Source organism: Cannabis sativa, chromosome 1 (assembly GCF_029168945.1).
Source record: "Cannabis sativa cultivar Pink pepper isolate KNU-18-1 chromosome 1, ASM2916894v1, whole genome shotgun sequence".
Lineage (NCBI taxonomy): Eukaryota > Viridiplantae > Streptophyta > Magnoliopsida > Rosales > Cannabaceae > Cannabis > Cannabis sativa.
Window position 1 is genome coordinate 26658049 of NC_083601.1, and position 18929 is coordinate 26676977.

General features: G+C 35.1%; 1 protein-coding gene across 1 annotated transcript; it reads right to left on the reverse strand.

The window, feature by feature from the left end:
- Window positions 1-7497: 7497 nt before the first annotated feature.
- On the reverse strand, window positions 7498-9196 carry LOC115704682 (NADPH HC-toxin reductase 1). The gene is made up of 4 exons (XM_030631880.2): window positions 8922-9196; window positions 8443-8825; window positions 7895-8271; window positions 7498-7796 (listed from the first exon to the last, which is right to left on the reverse strand). The coding sequence occupies exons 1-4, from the start codon at window positions 9046-9048 to the stop codon at window positions 7649-7651; spliced, it is 1035 nt and encodes a 344-aa protein (XP_030487740.2). The 5' UTR covers window positions 9049-9196; the 3' UTR covers window positions 7498-7648.
- Window positions 9197-18929: the final 9733 nt, after the last annotated feature.

The window sequence follows — 18929 nt, forward strand, 5'->3', positions numbered from 1 at the left end:
ATGCGAGAAGTGGTTTCAAGGAGGATGAAGACGATAATTTTTGTTTTTGGGGCAATCCATTATAGCGACGGTTTAAAACCGTCGACTATAGTATAACGACATATTTCCACCGTTGCCTATTCAAGCTAATATTCGCGACACTCGTATAGGCGACAGTTTTACAGACCGTCGGGAATTCTTTACCCGACGGTGTAAAAATGTCGGGAATTTTGAGGTTTTTAGTAGTGTTGGTTACCTTCCTACTTGTGTTACAACTTGTTGTTAAGCATGTTGATATTTCTTCAAGCTACCCTGTATGTAAATCTCAACCTGAATCTGCTACACACGCTCTTGTTTCTTGTCGCTTTGCTTCGTCCTGCTGGCAAAAATTAGGGGTTGCTTTTGTCTGTGATCCTGTGGCTCTTTCAGCAGCTGGTTGGATGGTGTTTTTAAAAGATATGCAGCAGATTCGGTGTGCTTTGTAGCAGCAACATGCTGGGCTATTTAGAAACTCAGGAACAAGGTTGTTTGGGAAGGTAAACACTCCTATGTGGATGAAGTTCTTGTATCAGCAAGAGTAATTCTTGATCATTGGAAGCAATCTCATGATGAAATTTCATTATCATCTAAAATCGGGTGAAAATACTATCAAGATGGATGTTGGTGCAACAGTTTTTGAAAGAGAAAAAATGTATAGTTTCAGTATTGTAGCTCATGATTGTTCAGACAAGTTTATTGAAGCTCAAGCAGGTTGTTATGGAGGCATTTACACAGCTGAAGTGGTTGAGGCTGTGGGCATTAATGAGGCTCTAAACTGGGTAAAAAACAAACAATGGCAGTCAATTGAGATTGAAACAGATAGTATGGTTTCAGTACAAGCTATCAGAAGCAGTATAATAATGCACTCCATCTTTAGTTTCCTTATTCATGATTGTCAAATTTTATTAGTTTTTATGCATTTTGTTAGTTTATTTTTTATTATGCACAATCTCTTAGAATTGTAAATGTCAGTAGGTTGTTAGGATTAGTTATAAACCATTTTCTGTTACATGTTAGTTATCTCTGTAAGTAACTCTTTTCTTGGTTACTAAGTATTATATAAACTCAGTCCCTTAATGTATTCAATCAGATTAAGTAGAGCAATAATATTCTTCTTCCTTTGTTTCTCTCTCTTTCTCTCTCTCTCTCTCACTCTCTCTCTCTCTCTCTCTCTCTCTCTCTCTCTCTCTCTCTCTCTCTCTTTCTCTCAAATTCTCATATGGTATCAAAAGACACCTTGCCCACAGCTTCCATGGCAAGACCCACAACTCGGTCACAAGATGGTGCTCCTCTATCAATGGCTGACCACACAACAGATGAGATCAATTCCGATCATCCTCCAGCTTGCAATCACAACTTCTCAGCAGTTCCTCGGAGAAATCAACATGTTCCAAACCAGAATCAAGAACCTGATCTAGTTCAAACTCAAGAACACTCCGCCACTGTTGCAGATAACAACACAACAGCTCTTGCTGTTCGAAATCTCACAGAAGATCACTCAAGCCCGTTCTTCCTAAGCACGGGAGATCATCCTGGATTGGTACTCGTTTCAACAGACCTCACTGGATCCAATTACCAAGCATGGAAAAGAGGGATTACTATGGCTTTGACTGGCAAGAACAAGATCGCCTTCATCAATGGCACGCTCCCTCGGCCTGAGAATGGTAATTTCTCCCTTAACTCTTGGCTCCGTTGTAACAACATGGTAATGTCGTGGTTAATCAATTTTGTTTCCCCTGAAATTGCTCAATATATCATGTATTTTGATCTAGCCACTGATATGTTGAATGATCTTGCCGATCGTTTCAATGAAGGAAATGGTCCTCGTATTTTCCAACTTCAAACCCAATTAACCCGTTTACAACAGAGTGACCTTTCTGTTTCTTCATACTTCACAAAACTCAAGTCTCTTTGGGATGAGTTGAAAGAATTTCAACCCATTACATCTTGTACTTGTGGAGCCATGAAATTTTTTTTGGATTACTATAACCAAAACCAAGTTCTTCAGTTTTTAACTGGTTTAAATGAGTCTTTTGCCTCAGTTCGAGCTCAGATTTTGCTCAATGAACCAATCCCCAATTTGTCTCGGGTTTTTGCCATGATAATCCAAGAAGAACGCCAAAGGTCTTTTGGTTTTGTGGAAATTCCTCTAGATGCTGCTTCCAGCTCCAATAATCCACCAAGAACCAAGAAACCACGCCCTTCTTGCTCCAATTGTGGCAAACCTGGCCACTTGGTCGACAAATGTTATTTCCTACATGGGTTCTCCCCGGTTATGGTGACAAAAAGAAACAAGAAAAGACCAAAGGCAAAGCCAATCTTGCTTCCTGCACCAATGATAAATCTGATGCAGACACTTCCTCCCTCAACAATGATCTCTCCACACGATGCCAACAACTAATCTCCTTGTTGAGCCAACAACACCAATCCAGAACCTGCTGTCATGGCTCCTGCTGCATCAAACCTTGCAGGTAATACCTGATCCTTTACTTGGGTAGTTGACAGTGGTGCTACACACCACATGTGCTATAACATGGAATGCTTTACTTCTTTTTCCAATAGCAATCATCCTCAACATGTTCTTCTCCCAAATGGTCAACAAATTCAGGTTGCCAAAGTTGGTACTGTCAAGATTAACTCTAATCTTACACTTTCTAATGTGTTATATGTCCCAACATTCAACATTAATCTTTTCTCTATCTCTGAATTTGTTGAAAATACATCTCATTCCATAAATTTCTTTAACAATTCTTGTGTTATACAAGATCCTATTCGGAATGTGGTGATCGGGATAGCTAGAAAGCATGGAAAACTCTACCTGCTGCAACAATGCTACCCTACTGCTGCTACAGCTTCTGTTGTTTCTTTCAAAAATAAACATGTAAACCAATGGCACAATCGCCTTGGTCATCCCTCTTTGTCAATTACAAACTTGTTCAATAAAGAGAATATTTTTTCTTCTCCTCCAACTGATCATGTTTGTCATATTTGCCAATTGGCCAAACAAAAGAGGTAGCCTTTCATTGCTAACCATAACTTTGCAAATAACTCATTTGACTTAGTTCATATGGATATATGGGGCCCTTTTCATATCATTAGTATAAAAGGCTATAAGTACTTCCTCACTATTGTTGATGATAAAACTCGATTCACTTGGGTCTACATGCTCAAAAATAAATCAGATGTACAAACCGTAATACCAAATTTCTTTAACATGGTTTGCACACAATTTTCATGCACCATTAAAGCCATTCGTTCAGACAATGCAAAAGAACTCAACATGCAATATTTTTTTGCCTCAAAAGGCATCATAAACTACCATTCATGTGTCGAAAGACCTCAACAGAATTCCGTGGTAGAAAGAAAACATCAACATATATTAAATGTGGCTAGAGCACTAGGTTTTCAATCCAATTTACCTCTGGTTTATTGGCCTCACTTCGTACAAACTGCCATATATCTTTTGAATTGAACTCCATCCAAATTACTCAAAGGACTTAATTCATATCAGCTCCTTCACAACAAACCACCACAGTATGACCATTTAAGAGCTTTCGGTTGTCTTGCATATGGTTCTACTTTGCCTTCAACAAGACACAAATTTACTCCTAGAAGTAGAGCTTCAGTGTTTATTGGATATCCTCAAGGGATGAAAGCATACATGCTTCTTGATTTAGAATCCAAACAAATCTTTATTTCACGAGATGTTGTTTTCTATGAGAATATTTTTCCCCTATTCAACCAATCTTCTATCTCTGAAATTCATGATTTATTTCCAGATGTTGTTCTTCCCACTGTTACACCAGTGCAGCAACAACATCCTACTACAACCATTAAGAATTATATGCCATCGATCCCTAATTCTACACACTCAGATTCAGCACCAGTGACTACAACCAGTGCTAAACCAGTGACTACAATCACTAAAAATTCCGAGTCATATTCTCCTATACCAGTGACCACAACCAGTGCTAAACCAGTGGATACAACCACTAAGAATCCTGAGTCACATATTCCTATACCAGTAACTACAACCAGTGGCTCTCCATCCATTTCTAAGACTGTTCAATCAGTTCCTATACCCGATTCAGACATGAATCTTTCCTCAAAAAAACATTGTTCCCAAAACAACTCGATCTGGCCGTGCACTTGCCAAACCAGATCACCTAAAGGATTATGTCTGTCACACCACCACAACAGATTATCCTATAGAACAATTTCTATCCTACATCAAACTGCACCCTCAATTCCGAGCTGCAGTACTTGCAGCATATTCTGAGATAGAACCTCAAAGTTATGCTGAAGCCTCTCAATTTAAACATTGGCTATTAGCCATGGATAAAGAAACTCAAGCTCTTGAAAACAACAAAACTTGGGTCATAACTAAACTACCCCCTGGCCATAAGGCAATCGGCTGTAAGTGGGTTTATAAGGTCAAATATGATCGAAGTGGGGTTGTTGAGCGCTTTAAAGCTCGTCTTGTAGCCAAAGGTTACAATCAAAGACATGGAATAGATTATTCCCAAACATATGCCCCCGTGGCCAAGTTTAACACTCTCAAAGTGTTTCTTGCACTTGCTGCATTGAACAATTGGAATGTCCATCAATTGGGCATTAACAATGCTTTTCTCCACGGGGATCTTCATGAAGAAGTATACATGAAAATTCCTCCGGGATACAAGGCACCCCCTAACACAGTTTGTAAACTAAACAAAAGCATTTATCGCCTTAAACAGGCCTCAAAACAATGGTATAGCAAACTCAGTTCTACACTCATATCTGATGGTTTCCACCAATCTATATCTGATAATTCGTTATTTACCAAGCAAACATCCAATATGTTTCTGGTTGTGCTTGTTTATGTCGATGACATAATCGTGGCCAGCAACAACTCGGATGTTATTGCTCATTTTAAAACCTACTTGCATGACAAGTTCAAACTAAAGGACATTGGCACCATTCGTTTTTTTCTTGGGCTAGAAATAGGAAGGACAAATAAAGGCATTTCTGTTTCACAGAGGCCATTTACGCTTCAACTCTTACAAGAAACCGGTTATATGGGAGCCAAACCCTCTTCCACTCCCATGATAGTCAATCTGAAACTTAGTAAAGACCAAGGTAATCCTTTACCTGATCCTACTTCATACCGAAGTCTTATTGGCAAGTTGATTTACTTGACCATAACACGACCTGATATCTCATATGTCGTGAATCACTTAAGCCAATTTTTATATTCTCCTCGCATCCCGCATCTTCATGCTGCTCATTGTTAGGCTAAAATTAGTCTAAGTTTCGGGTCATATTTTCAGTTAGTTTTCACTCTTTGTTTCTAGTTTTAGGGCTATTTTACGCTTGATTCTTTTGTTTCAGGTCCTCGGGTGTTTAAAGAAAGTATGTACAAGAATTGAGGACAAATGGTGAAGGAATTGAGAAGAAAAACCAAGACAATGTGTGCTGCCTAATCCCGTCGCGGCGGGAAATGTCCTAGTCGCGACGGGGATTGGCAGAAAGAATCTCGAAAAAAGGATGCTTAACCCTGTCAAGACGGGGGCAACCCAGTGACGGGATTTTTGGGCAGTTTTGTAATTTCACGAATTTTAAAGATGGGACTTGGTTTAAATAGAGAGAGAGTTCGTGAAAATTAGGATTATTGAGATTTGGGGCCCTAGAAACAAAGGAGGAGGCTAGAAGAGCGGCTTGTGGCGAGGGATCAATTGCTCCAACTAGTTCTTTCTCTTCTCTTTAATTTTTCTATGCTATTTTCTGTTTCAATGTTAATTATGGATTTGATTATGGATGTTTTGAACTAAACTCCTATTTAGGGAGGATGATGAATGTTGTTTTAAGTTTTGCCTAGTTAATGATTAATTGCCATTCCTTCAATCTTGATTTGTGAAATTATCTATATCTGTGCTTAATTCCATGTGTAAGCTTGATCACTTTCTACATGTTCTATGATCTCAATTCAAAATCTGAAAAGTGAGAATTGAGAATGCTAAAATTGGATAATCTAGGTTTTGATGTGAAACGAAAGTATTTGGATAGCCTTTGTGATAATTAGATTATTGCTTAATGTTGATTTCATGTTAGTTTAATTAAGAGATTAATTAGAGAACATGTGATTTAGAACCTAAAAGATCTGAAAAGAGTTAGGTTAATTTATAATCTGTCATTCACTTCAAGAAAAGGATAGCAATTAGGCATTAACGATTCTGGTAAACTAACAACAGGATTCTCCTCCCTAATCTCTCATCTTGATTAATATTCACTTGTTTCTTTAAGTTTCTTGAATTTCTTTCTTCCTTTTTCAATCATAAATACTTTTGATTTGTCAAATAGAATTATAAGTATATTTTAGTAGTAATTAATCCAATTCACTGTGGTTTGACCTCACTTGCGTGAGTATACTACTTGATTGTGTGCACTTGCGTAGTAATTAATAATTTTCGTAACACTCATAAAGTGTTGCAATACCTCAAAGCAACACCTGGACAAGGTCTTTTTTTTCCATCCAACACTTCCCCAACTATAACAGCTTTTGCAGAGACCAGCTTATCCCCTTCCAATGTTCAAATCTCCTTTTTCTCTGATGCTGACTGGGGAAGTTGTCAAGATACTCGACGATCAGTTTCTGGTTATTGCCTATTCCTTGGCAAATCTTTAGTTTCATGGAAATCCAAGAAATAACAAACTGTGTCCTGTTCCTCTGCTGAAGCAGAATATAGGGCCATGGCCCATGCTACTGCCGAGCTCACCTGGATCATTGCTCTTTTCAAAGACTTTGGAATCACTCACTCTCCACCAGCAACACTCTACTGTGACAATACAACTGCAATACACATTAGTGAGAACCCAGTCTACCACGAACGCACCAAACACGTCGAAATTGACTGTCATTTTGTTCGAGAGAAGGTCCAGCAAGGCTCCATCAAACCTCTTCATGTCTCTTCCCAAAACAACTTGGCTGACATCTTCACCAAAGCCCTCCAACCAAGCCATTTTTCGAGAGTTGTATCCAAGATAGGATTAATCAATATTTATACTCCATCTTGAGGGGGGCTCTTAGAATTATAAATGTCAGTAGGTTGTTAGGATTAGTTATAAACCATATTCTGTTACATGTTAGTTATCTCTGTAACTAACTCTTTTCTTGGCTAATCAGATTAAGCAGAGCAATAATATTCTTCTTCCTTTCTCTCTCTCTCTCTCTCTCTCTCTCTCTCTCTCTCTCTCTCTCTCTCTCTCTCTCTCAAATTCTCATACAATCAACAAATTGAGCAGCTCACAATGTGGTTAAACACTTTCGGTATCAATTTGGTTGTAGCATTTTTGAATCTAATAGCCTCTGGCTGATTTTAAAGCCATTTTATATTCAAAATGCTAAATTTAATTAAAGTTGATATTTCATTAAAAAAAAAAAAAGTTGATCAATTATCACCTACCCTGAATGTAATTGTCTGCATATTAATATTCATGAAAGATCATAAAGTAGGAAAATGAAGATCCTACATCGATATCATCAATAAAGACACATAATTAAATGTCAAATTACAATCGAAGTCCTTTATATATAACAGCAATAGAATCTTATACTCCATCTAACAAATAACGATACATATATTATTAAATTTTATAATGGCTCTTTAATATCACCCATTTTCCTCCCAGTAGTGATGCAATCCTCCAATATCATATTTGCAGTGTATTTGTAAATAAAGCCCTTCCCAATAAGCTTTGAAAAATCAAACTCTATATTCCTCTTTGGCCCCTCCAAGTACCTAAAAATTGCAATTTATAATTTTATCAATTATGACGATCTTATAATGTGTAAATCTATATAAATACAGAAAAGGGTATTAATTAATTGATTACTCACTCTTTGTTGACATGAAATTGAGGGTGATTTTGCTGATAATAAGAAGCTATTTCTGCAGAGGAAACATAGGCACTTGCACATAAATATCTACCACGGACAGAAGGGTTTTCCATGGAGAAGATAAGAGCTTCACAAACATCTTCGATGTGTATTATTGGTACTTTTCCAAGCAATTCCTCCAAATACCTTAGAGAATTATAAAGTATTGGATTGTTTTTGAGGTGAGAATAAAACATTGCCACACTAAAGGGTACCATTGGTAAAAGTGTATCCCCTCCAACAAGGCCACAAGCAAGTGTTACAACCTCTAATCCACCATCTTTGTTCCCCATGCTCAATAGTTCTTTCTCTGATATTGTCTTAGAATATAGGTAGGCCTAGTACAAAATTAAGTCTTATATTTAGATACCCTTGGTAAATAATAAAGTAACAGTCATTTTCTTTTACTAATATATTTTAAAAAAAAAAAAAAGTCAAATTATTTTATAAGCTCAATTATTATTATCTAAAGTGTGCCTAATATAAATAGTAAAAATAAAAGGACTCACACTAAAATCATCGTTACTGTAAGGAATTGAAAGATTGAGAGGAGTCCAGCAAGTTTCGTCCATTAAATCGTTAAAACCAGAGCCGTTATCTTTTAACGGCGATGCAGCCACGACAGACGCCGTGTAAATGAGGCGCTTAACTGTTCCTGATCTCTCACAAAACATTGCGACGCTCTTAGCCGCACTTATAGTAGCTTCACTGGAATTCTTGTTCTGAAAAACAACATTGGTTTGGAGCAAAGGAGTGGCAATGTGAAAAACATAGTGGCAGCCTTGGATTGGGATCTCAAAATCATCTGGTGTGTAAATATCAGCCTTGAACAGAACCAACCTTGTCTTAGCTCCTGGAAAGCTTTTCAGAAACTTCACCTTTTCCTCATCATCTGTGGTAATTAAATTAAATTAAATTAATCTATTAATAAATATACATATAATAAGCTAATTATTTAATTAGGTGAGAAACATTTGTAATTATATACCTAAGTTGCGGAGAGTAGCATGAACAGTATATCCCTTGGATAAAAGCTTGTTGATGAGCCAAGAGGCGATATTACCTGAACCTCCTGTAACGCAGACTTTGCATCCATAGTTACTACTCTTCTCCATCGATATTCTTAATTAATATTGATTTTGTCTATTAATTCATCAAACTAAATTTAGTTCTCTCAAGTAGTTAACTAATGTATAGCTATATAAATATATATACTGCAAAAGCAGGGGTTAGCTGTAATAAATAACTACGAAAACGACAATCTTTGGGTAGTACAATTAACACGGTCGATGGGGTCATATCCACGAAGGATTAACTGCTTGTTTGGTACGCAGAATTGGATTGGATTAGACAAACTAATTTGTACAATTTAGTGTTTGGGCATATTAAAAGTCTAGATAACTAATCCAGCTAATCTCATCTGTCTGCAAGTAGGGCTGCACACGGGTCGGGTTTTCGGGTGATCGGGTTCGGGTTTTCGGATGCAAAAATCAGCAGCAAGAGGAATTATTATCATATATAAGCAAGAGAACTGTCATGATCAGGCTGTGGACGACCACGAGTCGGAGTTGGAGGTCTTTGAATGTTTAACTCCTGCAGAACAACAAAAACATATGTATGAATAAGAATAACAGATGCCTGTTTCGTACTGGTCGGGTATCGGGTTACAACCCGACTAAATAAATGCATTGTTTTAAAACCCGAACCCGACACCCGTGCTGTGTATTTTCGAAAGAGTTCAGGCAAACCACACGGGTTTCAAAATTTTCGGCTTTTTTCGGTAGCGGGTCGGGGCGGGTGGTCGGGTTTTTCGGATTTGCGGGTATAAATGTTCAGCCCTATCTGCAAGGTGGGATAAATAACTCATGCAGGTGAGATTTTTTTATCGTTTTTTTAATTTTGATTTTATTAATATTATTTTAAATTTAATAAGAATTTAAATGAAAGAATTACCACACATTTATTTATAAATTTTTTTATCAAAAATTTATTCATTAAAATTAGTGAAAATGTATAATTTGAATTATTATACATTAATTTTTAAAATTTAAAATATTATTAATTAAACAATAATTACATAAATTGATAGAGAAACAATATGACAATAAAAGTATATATTATTTTTAAATTACTAGAAAATTTATATAAATATTACAAAAAATTAAAATTTATATTAAATTAGTGTTTAACATAAAAAAATTTATATTATTCAAGTATTTTTATCTTACTATTTTAATTATTTATTAAATAAAAAATATGATAAATAATTTTATATATATTTATGTTATATACTTGATTATATAGGATATATTAATTTAATTATTTTTTATTTTTTTGTTACGAATTATTTATTTTTATTTATTTAATATTATTATATATTTTAATTTTAATTTATTATTATATATTTTTATTTTAATTTAAGTTTTTTTTTTTTCTAAAAGGAAAAATATAAAATAGTCCAGTCTATTCTTAAACCAAACACATGATTACTTTCAGCATTATCCGATCTATTTCAGTCCAGTCCAATCCAGTCCAATCCTGCGTACCAAACGGGCCCTAAAAAAACAATGACAGCCGTACAAATATATTTATATATTTATATATTTGTATATTTGTATGGTGGGCTTTCATATCAAATACAAGATAGTTTTTTTTTTTTTTTAAGAAATTACATAATATATAGAAAATTATAGAAATTTTTTTACACCAAAAATACAAAATGTAATTTTTATTACATTAATACCTTCACACGGTTAAAGCAACATTTATACATTTTTTCTTAGGTTTATTACATTTATACACTTTTTCTTATAATATAAGAAAAATTATAAGAGTTTACTCTTTTATAACATAAATAAATAATACTATATAAGGATATGGTTTTTTTACAAGCTTTTTTATGTCATATTTTTGTAAAAAAAAGGTGAAAATCTTATATTTATAAAACAATAATAAGTTGAGAAATTACTCCCATATAATATTTTTTTAACTTTTTTTTTCAAATTTACGGTTTAGATTTCTAAAGTGGTTTCTCCGGTGGTTTCTATGTGGATTGTTATACGATTTTTGGTAGCGATTTAGGTTGCTCCGTTAGTTGTAATAGGAGTTTCTATATATAATTCTGTAAAAATGTAAAAAAAAAAAAAAAAAAAAAAACCAGTTTTGAAGTGTAAAAAATAAACCCTAATAAGTTTAGCCGAAAAAGCTACCGGCACTGAAAAAGTCACTGGTGCCGAAAAATTCACCGGAAAAGTTATTGACGCCGGAAATTTGTCGAAAAAATCACCGTCACTGGAAAAATCATCGACAAAGTCACTGTCGCCGAAAAGTCACTGGAAAAGTCAGCAGAAGTTGATGTCTCAAATATAAATAAAAATAGAATCGGTTCTATAATATAATAAATAAAAATAAACAACATAAAATAACTTAAACCGGTTATAATTGAAATATAACTTGTTCTGTAATATAATGAATAAAAATAAATAACACAAAATAACTAAAACCAGTTATAATTAAAATAGAACCGATTATATTACAGTGTTACAATGAATAAAAATAAATAACACGAAATAATTCAAACCGGTTATAACTAAAATAAAACCAGTTATATATCATGGTGAATGAGTATTTTTGGGAGAGATATAATATGAGTTTAATTATTTGATAGGTTAGAGCATGTTGAATGGATATTTTTATTTGAGTTATTTTATTTAACTGTTTTTGTGTGTGCGATTTTATCTTAGTTGTTTTACGGAACTAATTTTTTTGTCTCAAATTTTTAACTAGTTGATAAATATAACCGATTTTTTTATATTATATTTGAGTTATTGTGTGTATTATTTGTATTTATTTATTTTGTTATGAAACCAGTTCTTTTCATATTTATGCCTCAATAAATTTTAAAATTGATCCCCACTTTTTTTATTAAAAAAAATTATAACTGGTTTTATGAGGTATTTTGTTGTGGAGCTATAGTTTTGTTTTTAATTTATGTCTTAGTATTTTAGGAACTGATTTCCTGTTTGTTTTTTTTTTCATTATAATCGGTTTGAGTTATTGGATGTTACTTGTTTATGTTCATTATGTTATATAACCGGTTTGAGTTATTTCGTGTTATGTATTTTTATTCATTATAACACTGTTATAGAACCGGTTTTATTTTAATTAATTATAACTGGTTTAAGTTATTTTGTATTATTTGTTTTTATTCATTATATTACAGAATCGGTTATATTTCAATTACAATCGGTTTGAGTTATTTGTTTTTACTCATTATGTTATAAAACTGAAACTATTTTTATTCATGTCTGAGATATTTATTTTTGATAATTTTTCTAGTGACTTTTTCGGCAACTTTTCCTGTGACCGTGACTTTTTTCGACGACAATAACTTTTTCGGTAACTTTTCCGACACCAGCAACTTTTTCAGCGCCAATAACTTTTTCGACGAAACTTATTAGTACAAGTTTTATTATTTTTTTTCCCATATTTTAATCCTATATATTTTGGTATTATTTATTTATGTCATATAAAAGTAAAGTCTACCCTATTTTTTCATATTTATGAAAAAAAACCCTAGTTTTTTTGGAAGAATTTATAAAAATACTAAAATTTGGGTAAATTTTTACAAAAATACTGTCACAAATTTTTTTTTTCAAAAATACTATATTTTTATAAATCAACAGTGGAACACAAAACAGAACAACTAAAAACAATAGTAGAACAACTAAAAAACAACCGTAGAACAATAGTGAAAATTTAACACAGTACACAGTATAAAACTTACAAATTATTTTTTAAAAAAATTGCGCCTCACAGTAAAAAAGTAAAAAAGTTAAAAATTTCAGTATGTAGTGTAAATAATCTTTTTTTATAATGGTACAAACGGCTTGTAGCAAATTTTATCAAGAGTAAAAAAGCTCACTTGGTTGTTCAAGGCTATGAAAAAGAAAGAGTACGGTCTATATTATGCTCAGACGTCACGTATAGTTTAGTTGCTCAAAATGGTACCATTCGCACCCCTTTACATTCAGCACTAGCTTAAACGTCAAGAACGTTTTCCTTCACGGAGATCTCAAAGAAGAGATCGAGGCTTAGGGCCGACTCAAGCATTGGGAAACTTGATTTATTGCACAAGGCCCCAATTTTTCTAATACCCATTTCTTTCTTTTTTTTTTTTGTTTTTGAAAGTAAAGACCTAATTTTTTCTTTTTTTTCCAATTATATATACATAAATAAAAAAAATTTATCAACCAGTCTTAAAAAAAAAAGTAAATATTATTTTGGATCATGTGTTTTACAAAAGTTATCGATTGAACCTTCTGCTTTGTTAAATGACAAAATGCACCCTATATTTTACAAAATGGTAAAAATAAGACTCTGAGCTTAATTTTCGATAACTTTTTTTTAATATATCCAACTTGAAGACAATTCCTAACACGAGCAGATATAGAAAATGTAAACAGTTTTATCATAACACATTTAGATCGGATTATTATTAAATTTTATTTTGATAAAAAATCAGTTCAGGGTCCTATTTGTACCATTTTGGAAAATACATAGTCTATTTTATCATTTAACAAAACAGAGGGTCCAATTGGTAACTTTTTGCAAAACACAGGGTCCAAAATAGTCACTTCTACAAATTTCAGAATTCGCGACGGCCCTAAAAATAATTTTTTTTAAGGACCATCACTAAAAAAATTTAGTAACTATTTACAACTATCGGGAAAAATTTAGTATTCCCGAGAGTTTAAAATCGTAGTAAACAAAATAAGTGACGTTTTTTAATAAAATGTGATTTTTTAATGGACCCTATAGTAAACTGTCGCCTGTAACGGTCCATTAAAAAATTGTCATCTACTTCTCGCCACATTTCTCACGTGCCCACCTACTTTTTTTCTATTTCCCACATGCCCACCTATTTCTTCTCCATTTCTCACACCCTAAAACGAAAATCTTAACTCTCCAAAACCCCGCACACGCCTCCTCACCATCGCGCTCCTCTCTCACCGTCTTCCTCCCTCTCTTGATCTCCCTTTCTTCTCGTCTCTCTCGTCCATCGATCTCCACCTACCCCTCCTCCATTCGGTCTTCCTCTACTCTCCGTCGAATATGTCGGACCACCACCACCTCCCGTCAGTGTCCCTCTCATCTCCGTCTCATATGTCGGACCACCACCACCTCACATCCATTTCCCTATCTCTCTTTCTCTCTCTCTCCGAGCTCGGTATAAATACATTTATTTATATACTTATTTATTTATTATATATATATTTTATTATTCTATAAATTAAATGTGTTTTAAAATTAGTTGTTATTGTAACAAAATTAATTATTTGTTTTATTTTAATTTAGGTAAAATTATAAAACTAATGGAGGAAAAATACAGATTTTTCTGCCATTAAAATCTGTATTTTTTTCTCTTTTTTTTACATTCTCGACGGTTTAAAACTGTCACCTATAACAAGGTATAGGAGACGGTTTTAAACAGTGCCCTATACTAACTGTCGCCTATAGTATAGGGCACGGTTATAAACCGTCGGAAAACCCACATTAACGACAGTTTTGAATCGTCGTCTATTCTGCCCATTTTACGAAAGTCGTATAGGCGACGATTATAGAAGCCGACGGAAATACTTTAAACAACTATTTAAAAACGTCGGGAAATCTATTTTTATAGTAATGAATATTTACCCAAGAAAGCCAGTAATAGAATTAAAGTCTTAATGTTTACGCTTGTTTTTTCATTACTAGCTTCTTCTCCTTCTTTTTTTTTTTACCTGAAGGGCCCAATTTAAAAATTTACAATGCCCCCAAGATATTTGGGTTGGCCCTATCGAGGCTAACCTCCCAGTTATGAAGACTCCATTTGAAACGCCCTAAATAATTAGGCACGCTACCCAAAATACTTATGAAACCCTAATCCCCTAAACGGGATTACTAATCAAAATAGCGCAGAATTTAAACTTTTATATTAAACAGAATGAAAATACACTTGTAATATATTTAAAACTTTTAAAATAGTTGGGATCCCAAAAATATTTACAAACGCTATTACAAGTCATTTCTTTCTAGCCGACCTAAACGGCAAAATAGAATTCAAAAGTTCATCACTGATAGACCCTTAACCCGCTTGGTTTGATATGGCTTGAACATGTACATTCTTCATCTTGCTCCTCAAACTCATGGTTGATGAGCCACTGACTTACCCTTTCCTGCACAGTAGAGCACACGTGAGCCAAGCCCAGCAAGACAGTATAAAACATATCAATAATATGCTCATCATACAATATAAACAACAATGCTATTCAAATTTGTCTGTGTGACACAGACCTGCATGTTACGCTCACATGCCTATTTATGTCTACGTGGCGTAGACCTACGTGTTGCGCTCACACGTCTATTTATGTCTACGTGGCGTAGACCCACGTGTTGCTCTCACACGTCTATTTACAATAAGGCCTTAGATCAGTTCATCTCGGTTCTTGCTACCGAGTCCAACCTGGTTATGCCTTGAGCGCATAACCCTTAGTCTCAACATATATATTTATCACATAATTATTGGTGCCACTGTACTATTTGTCTATTTGCTATAGACCTGCGTGTTACGCTCACACACCTATATATGTCTATGTAGCATAGACCTACGTGTTGCTCCCATACGTCTATATATGTCTATGTAGCATAGACCTACATGTTACACTCACACGTCTATTTTCAATAAGGCCTTAGTAAGGTTTATCTCGATTATAATTACCGAGTTTAACCTAGTTATGCCTTGCTCGCATAACCCTATTCATATATATTTACGTAATCCATACATTACGTTCTTTCAATGGTTTATCCTAGTAATATACTAGGTCTAACCAAGTTATGTCTTATGCACATAACTCTTGAAATATATGCATGTATTCAATAGATATCAAAGCACATATAGAATCTTAGGGTAATAACCCTAAATTACATACCAAATAGTCTTTCATATAACATATCATTGCATGCTCAAAATATCACTTATAGAGACTAATAACCCTAATTCATGCTTTCACTTGATTAGCAATATTATTGTACATGATGACTTTCTTACCTTCACATAAATTCTAGGGGTAATAACCCTAGACCGCATTACTATCAAACTCAAGGTACTAATTTACAGAGTCTAACTTAATTATGCCTTGTGCACATAATTCTTTATTACAATATATTTAGCATGGCATAGCATTTACACATTAATAATTACTAGGGTAATAACCCTAGGCCATTAAACCGCTCACTTTAGGGTAATAACCCTAATCTCGGTTTCTAATTATCACCAATATAATATTCAATATAAGCACCACTGTGCATATCTCTACGTGCAACTACTGTCTTACCTGTTGTCCCGCAAAGGCAGAGATTCCGAATCCCCGGGTGCTCCTGACCAAGTGCCGGTAATCCTCAATCCAAATCCAAGCTAAGCTCAACAATCTTTCAAGTATCAAGCTCCAAAGGTAGCACCAAATAAAGCTAATTTCCCACAAGAAAATCAGAGTTTGGAAAGAAATCGATTTAGGGATAGAGAGAGAGAGAGAGGTCGGCTGAAGCAAAGGGTAAAGCAAACAAAATTCAATTTTCCTTTTTCTTTTCTTTAAAATTCCACCCTTTTATCAAAAATATCATAAAGGTCAAAATGACCATTTTGCCCCCATGGCTTATTATTCACACACACCTACACCCTCACAAGGGTAAATAAGTCATTTCAATACTCAATTAATTTCAAATAAATTTCAGATTATCATTCATCAAATAAAATGCCAAATAATCAATCCAATTTACATTTCGGGCCCGAACCCAGTTCGGCCTGAAATTCCCGGTTGTGACTATACCGCGCTAACCTGTCAGAACACACCTCAAAAGACAACACAGGCATACTATATAATAATATAGTTCTATTAAGCACGTAATAAAATTAATTTCATCATTTTACCCTTCTCGGGTCATAATTACCAAAATTCCCCTGGCTCACCAACGGGGTCTTTAATATATTAAAATTCATATAAAATCACATATATTGAACTATATAATAATGTAATTCCTCCATTATACATAATTATCTAGTTAGGGTTTTGCTAATTCATTTCTTAATTTCGGGTATTACAATTACCCCCTCCTTATAGAAATTTTGTCCCGAATTTACCTGAACAACTCCGGATATTTCTGCTGCATATCCGTCTCGAGTTTCCAAGTTGCCTCTTCTACTTTACTGTTCCTCCACAGTACTTTCACCAGTGCCACTGTCTTGCTTCTCAAGACTTTTTCTCTTCTATCAAGTATCTGCACTAGTTGTTCCTCGTATGACAAGTCCGGCTGAAGTTCCAATGCTTCATAACTCAGAACATGGCACGAGTCTGAGACATATTTCCGAAGCATTGAAACATGAAACACATTATGTACAGTTGCCAGCGCTGGGGGCATAGCCAACCTGTACGCTACTAGCCCTATCCTCTAAGGGATTTCAAAAGGTCCAATGAACCTCGGGCTAAGCTTTCCTTTCTTCCCAAAGCGTTTTATGCCTTTCATCGGAGATATTCGGAGAAATACCATGTCCCCGACCTGAAAATCAATATCTCTGCACTTTGGATCGGCATAACTCTTCTGCCTACTCTGAGCCGCAAGCATTCGCGCTCTAATCTTATCAACTGCCTCACTTGTTTTCTAAACAGCTTCGGGACCCAAGAACTTTCTTTCACCCACTTCATCCCAGAGTATGGGTGATCTACATTTTCTTCCATATAAAAGTTCATAAGGAGCCATCCCAACTTTTGCCTGATAGCTATTATTATAAGAAAACTCGATCAGGGGAAGGTACTTTACCCATGATCCCTTAAAATCAAGCACACATGCCCGTAGCATGTCCTCTAAAATTTGGATGGTCCTCTCGGATTGCCCATCCGTCTGAGGATGAAAAGTTGTGCTGAACTTTAACTGAGTTCCCATAGCTCGATGCAGACTTTTCCAAAATCTTGATGTAAACTTCAGATCTCTATCCGACACAATGGACTTTGGGACACCATGCAGACGAACAATTTCTCTAACATACAACTCAGCATACTAGTCAATGGAGAAATTCGTCCGAACAGGTAAAAAGTGAGCAGACTTTGTAAACCTGTCCACTATGACCCACACAGAGTCAAATTGTCTCGTGGTTCTAGGCATACCTACCACGAAATCCATAGCTATATCTTCCCATTTCCATTCTTGTATTTTCAGTGGTTGCAGCAACCCTGCAGGTCGTTGGTGCTCAGCTTTCACTTGCTGACACGTAAGGCACTTTGCAACATACTCAGCGATGTCATTTTCATGCCTGGCCACTAGAACATGGCTTTCAGGTCTTGATACATCTTTGTCGACCCTGGATGAATGAATAAGGAGTCGTGTGAGACTCATCCATGATCTCTTTCTTGATGTTCTCATCCATGGGCATACAAACTCGATTCCCGAATCTCAGCATTCCCGTTTCATCTACTGAGAAATCACTAGCCTTCCCAGCCGAAACCCTAACTCGAGTTTTTACTAATTCTAAATCTTGCACTTGTGCTTCTTTGATTCGCTCCAAAAGAGTAGATTGCAGGGTAATATTAGCTAATTACCCTACAACCAACTTAATCTTAGCTCGAGTCATCTCAGTTGCTAGCTGCTGGGAGATTTGCTTCATCGTATTTAACTGACTGTGACCCTTTCTAATTAAGGCATCAACAACCACGTTGGCCTTACCAGGGTGATAAAGGATCTCACAATCATAATCCTTCACCAACTCTAGCCAACGCCTCTGTCTCATATTCAAGTCTTTCTGGGTAAAGAAGTATTTCAGACTCTTCTGATAAGTGTATCTCTCACATTTCTCGCCATATAGGTAATGCTGCCAAATCTTTAGCGCAAAAACCACTGCTGGGAGTTCTAGATCGTGAGTAGGGTACCTCTGCTCGTACTCCTTTAACTGTCGAGAAGCATACGC

What these genes read in the sequence shown, in the direction of transcription:
- LOC115704682 (XM_030631880.2), bottom strand. Translation starts at nt 9,048, where the DNA reads ATGGAGAAGAGTAGTAACTATGGATGCAAAGTCTGCGTTACAGGAGGT. An exon ending in TGCTACTCTCCGCAACTTAG is followed by an intron (nt 8,826 to 8,921) that starts GTATATAATTAC and finishes TAATTACCACAG; the next exon opens with ATGATGAGGAAAAGGTGAAG. An exon ending in CAATTTCATGTCAACAAAGA is followed by an intron (nt 7,797 to 7,894) that starts GTGAGTAATCAA and finishes TGCAATTTTTAG; the next exon opens with GTACTTGGAGGGGCCAAAGA.